This window comes from Rhipicephalus microplus, chromosome 4, assembly GCF_043290135.1.
Source record: "Rhipicephalus microplus isolate Deutch F79 chromosome 4, USDA_Rmic, whole genome shotgun sequence".
Lineage (NCBI taxonomy): Eukaryota > Metazoa > Arthropoda > Arachnida > Ixodida > Ixodidae > Rhipicephalus > Rhipicephalus microplus.
The window spans coordinates 101,806,505-101,811,504 of record NC_134703.1 but is presented as its reverse complement, the minus strand read 5'-3'; the positions used below and the strand labels follow the sequence as shown (position 1 = coordinate 101,811,504).

The 5,000-nt window shown below is 43.6% G+C and overlaps 1 protein-coding gene across 1 annotated transcript in view; it reads left to right on the top strand.

Annotated features, from left to right (window-relative positions):
• The window catches only part of LOC142814520 (uncharacterized), a 23,823-nt gene that overhangs the window by 16,141 nt on the left and 2,682 nt on the right, over positions 1-5,000 (top strand). Inside the window, exons 5-8 of the mRNA XM_075893364.1 lie at positions 152-1,130; positions 3,416-3,475; positions 3,886-3,984; positions 4,809-4,856. Coding sequence (XP_075749479.1) covers positions 152-1,130; positions 3,416-3,475; positions 3,886-3,984; positions 4,809-4,856 — 1,186 coding nt within the window. The remainder of the gene's footprint in view (positions 1-151; positions 1,131-3,415; positions 3,476-3,885; positions 3,985-4,808; positions 4,857-5,000) is intronic.

The following is a 5,000-nucleotide window of genomic DNA, read 5'->3' as shown; positions in this document are numbered from 1 at the left end:
CTATATTTACTTTGGCTTACAGCATGGCGAAGTTTGGCGTATTTTTCTTGCGTACAACGACTTGCGCATTCTCTTGGTTCATTGCGTGAGAGTTATGACGTAGTTGAAACTGAAACTAATCCTTAACGAGCTTACGCTTCTCACCCAACAGTTGCACGAGTTCAATCGAAGACAGAATGTCAGCGCCGATGCCAACGACGCCAGTAATTACGTTGCGTCCACACCAGTGACGGGTGCCGATAGGTTACACACGACGCCAACGTCACCTGACGCCAGTGACGCATCTCCCTCTATATCTCGCCAGTCTTCCTCGTCCGATGCGTCCTCACCTGAAGACACTAACGAGTCCGACGAGGTGGCAGCCGACAGCGAAGTCCACTCGAACGAGTCGGCACCTGATGCCAGCAACTTGCCCGAAGTTCCGACTGTTGCAGGTGTTGTGAAGTCGACGGAGTCCTCTACCGAGACTAGTCAGTCGCCACAGTTTCTGCTTGCCTTTGACCCCGACGAGGTAGCCGGTGTTGTACCAGACGAAACAGACACCTACGCTTCGGGAGAAACCTCGTCTCCACCTCTGAACGACGCGACTGCTGAAAACGACACGCGAGGTGGCGGTCTTGTCGAGCAGCGGGAACTCGTCGACGTGTCCTCGGTGTCCGCAGATGACTTCAACGAGAACTACACAGATCTCTCGTCGACGGAAGTGGATTTTTCGGCGTCATCGTCAGTCCAATCAGATACCACAGACTATGGAAACACTTCGGACAGTAGCGAGAGCACGCCTGGCGCTTCGGACGAGCCGTTTAGCTCAACACTGACTTGGACGGATTCCGAAACTATGTCACTTACCGAGCACACATTTACTGACGACCTATTTAACGCAACTCTGAGTGAAATAGATTCCGAAACTATTTCTTTCACCGAACGTATCGCTTCGGACGAGTCACTTGACGCAACGCTGGCCGTTACGGTGTCGGACACTATTTCGCTTGACGAGCTTATCGTTTCTGACGAGCCGTCTGACGCAACGCTGATCGTAACGGAATCGTCGTCTATGCTGTTTTTCGAAGAAATAACTGAAGTTCCTGCAAACTCTTCCGAAACTGACGGCAACTCGACTGATGGCTCTGGTAAGATGTGATGAATATTGATTCATTGCGCGTTCTATCTATTCCATCACGCGCCTGCGTGTGTAGCGAGATGCGAAGTTTGCTTAGACGCGTTTAAATATTTTCGCTGCTATTTGCTAGGAATTTAATCTGTGACACTAATCTCTTCACACTCCTCTTGCGTTCAAAAGATAGTATAAATTGTTGGCGCCTACAGTGGGTTGGGGGCAATCAGGCCCTCTTAAATTTTGCTGGCGTATATTTACGCACCGTAATTACGAAAACATCCATGAACATACCTAAGGGCTGCTAGCACCCAACCCCTTACACCGCAAAGGAAAACAAAGAGAAAAAATGGTTTTGTCTATACCACTGGTGTAGGTGTTTTACTACTGTAGAAGCACGATGACATATTGACATGCACGGGAAGTTATCTACATTGATGAGCGTTCAGTCAAGCGAGAATTATTACTAACGACACAAAAGCAACTCATTCAACTTAATGTGTATATACTCGGAGGAGCGTACTGAAACAGATAACCTGCAAATGATTTAAGATGATCGCATGATACTCGACTGAATTTTTTTTCACGCAGCCAGTCATTCTTATTGTTGTGTCGGGAAGAAAGAAATTTTGATGGCAGTCCCCGATTGCGCAGTTTATCATGCCTTCTTTAAAGACGTTTGTGCAGGGTTACAGCGTCAAAGTCACATAGCTTCATTGATTTTGTGGGTCAGCTATCGAATTCACCGCCTCGCGAATTCACCGTGGTGAAAGTTTTTAGAAAACGCGAGTAGGAGCGCAGTCACAAAGATTGTCGCACGCTGTCATTGCATGCTCTCTTCTTTCGTTCCAACGAAAGCGCATAAAGCTAAGAAGAGAAAGATGGCGTGGGGAAACAAAATACGTCATGCGTGCCTCCTTGCCTAGATCACTTCTTTTAGTTCTTTTTTTTTTGTTCTTCAAATACGCGGCTTTTCAGTGCGATCGTGCACTCGCACGTGGACAAGTCGCGGCCTCCCGCGGCAACCCCAGTAACGAACGAGCACGGCATCCTCAAATCAGCCTATTGATGATGCAATGGCTGTGATGAGAGATTTTTCTAGCTTGTAGCGACTTTGAGAATTTACTGTGCATTCTTGGCCGTGTGCTGCGCTGTAATATTCGGCTTGCTCTTTCTCGTGAGTCTCAACTACAAATCGGCAGCATTTTCGCACCACGTACAAAAAGTGTAGCTGATGCACCTTTAAGAAGGGGCGCCAACTGCCTTTAAGATCAGTGTACACCTTTCCAGAGTCAAGCCACGAGAGAGTCAATGTGCTTTTTTTATAGAGAGTCATATGCATGACGAGTCAGAAGTCTCACGAAAGAGTCAAAGGGCTCTTTTTTTCTTTTTTTCTAGGAGCGTACAGTTCTCCTCAGCATCCGTAAAACGATGAGAGTGAATGGCCAGCTAGCGATCTCCAATAATAATCAAAACTACCGCACGAAACAAGAAGTTTGTCGAAACGTGAGGCGTGAGAGTTTTCGTCGATCGGAGATATTACGTCACCTTTATAAAGCCTCCACAAAATGATTCTCACTGACTATAAGACTGAAGAAAACATAATTACGTAATAAATTGTCAAGCAGTTAGAAGGGACGAAAAATCACCCCTTTCCTTGGTGAGGTCTGAACCCGCAAGCTTTGAATTACGAAACCCTAATTACGCGTCCACCATTGTTGAATTCCCGTCAAATCTCGACGACAGCAAGCGAGATCCCGGGTTCACTTTAATTCACTTGAATTCACGTCAGAAATACTTTCATACAGTTAAAGAAGCAATTACTGTCCCGATAACTTTCCTTGATCTGCCTGTTGAGTTAATTATTTTGTCGCGTCTAACAAGAGAATGACATTCAGTGTAATTTTTTTCGCTCACTAGAAGAAAAGTCTTTCATTTTAATTTTGCTTGTAGGCTTTGATTGACCTGAGTAGCTGCTCAATGTCTTCTTCGTCCATGTTGGGAATCTTCCCCAGTGCATTGACACCTTCAATGTATTCGTGCTCAATGTTGTGTACGCTTGTCCCTCCCGAAGCAATCTTTTTTTTTAATTTTTATTGTTTTGTTTCGCCCAATGACTGTTTTTTACTCCTTCCGATCATGTCCACAAACATGTCAACACTACACTGCCAAGGTACTCGCCGTCAAGAAACGTCTAAAACATGACAGAAAAAAATTGACGTTGAGCTGTAGACGACATTTCGGAGTTTGTGCAATACATATTCAGCTAATAAAAACGCCATTTTCGTTTCATTTTCATAGAGCCCACTACAATACCTTTGACAACTGACAGTGACGATCATTCGGAATGGCAAACGGAAGGTAAGTAAGCTATTTTGGTACTATTTCTCTTTTCATAAATACCATTAATCACTCACTAACAAGAAGCGTTATCATGGTAGAAACGAAGTACCCAAATGAAATGCGCAAGCGAGGCTAACCAATGAATGCAAACACACTAGAAAAAGGATAACAAAACGTTTGCTGTGGTTTTTATGCGTACGCTGTCTAACAGCAAAAAGAGAAATAAAACAATGTAATAATATAACTCTATTAAATGGCTTTTTTCCGCGAGTTGAGTTTACAAATCTATCAGTATAAGTCCTATATCAGTATACCCTATAAGTATCGATGTCAGTAGGGCGTTTGAAACCTATGTTCGTTTTTTCGGTGCATAAAATTTCAGACATTAATTCTATTCTGTGCCTCTTGCGTGTATCCATGTGTTTCAGTTAACCTGACGAACATTTCGTCGGAGGTCATGACAGCGGAAATTGCCACGGGAATGACACCGGATATGACTACGGATATGACTACTACGACGTTAAGAAGTCAGTCCTTGATTACACAATTATCCGTTACATTGTAAAATTGTTATTTCGGAGTAGCATGCGTTATTGTGTACTGCGCATGTTACTGACTCAGATAGATTAATGGAAAATGATGTCATAATCTAGAGTGCGGTCAAACCTATTTGCGTAATCTTATCAGCATTCAAAATCACTGCACGCTTTAGATGCTTGATGTGGCCTCGTTTATTTATCGTTAATGAGTGAGGGCTTTTCGTTTAAGAAAGTCTAACGTCATCAATGTCATATCGTCATAAACAATAAAAAGTTATAAGAGCTATAATTGGAAGCATTGGTTTACCTTGGAGCACATGTGTATCTTTGCGCAGGATAAAGATTTGTTCTACATGAAATATAAAGATGGAGCTGAAGCGTTTGTTTCACGTATTCCTAGTATATGTGCGCCGTTTTTCACTATCTCGATCCAATGCAACATAAAAATTTGATCACAGGTGTACGCGTTTGCGCGTGGTGCAGATGTGCTCGAAGCTCTGTGAGTCCACACAAGTTTATGTTTCTGTGGAAACTTGTGCTCGACTTATCAGAGGGGTATCGGCGAAAACGGTATTGCCTGTATCACCTAAGGTAACGGTATTGCCGATATCGCATACCGCAAAGCCAAAGACTGAAAACGCTATTTAACTTTGCTGCGAGTTCTTTTATTTAACGATTACTAACGCCCCCTGTGGCTTGCGAATGTGATGGAAAGTGGGCAGTAGTTGGCGAACTTTGCTTGATTCTGTGATTTTAATGTTGACTTCATGTTTGTTTATGTATTACTTTGTGTCGTTGTCGCATAATCGCAGCTCGAAAAACTAGGAAATCGAGGAAACCGATAACAGACAAGACGAGAAGTAAGTACGAAAGAATACGCATTGTCGCTATTTGCATTTTCTTGTAGTTTAACGACATTTGATCACGGCAAGGATGTTCCTGAGGGGCAGCACTGTTACTACGTAGATTTGATAGTGCTCAGCCTCTACAGCTCTTGTTGCTGT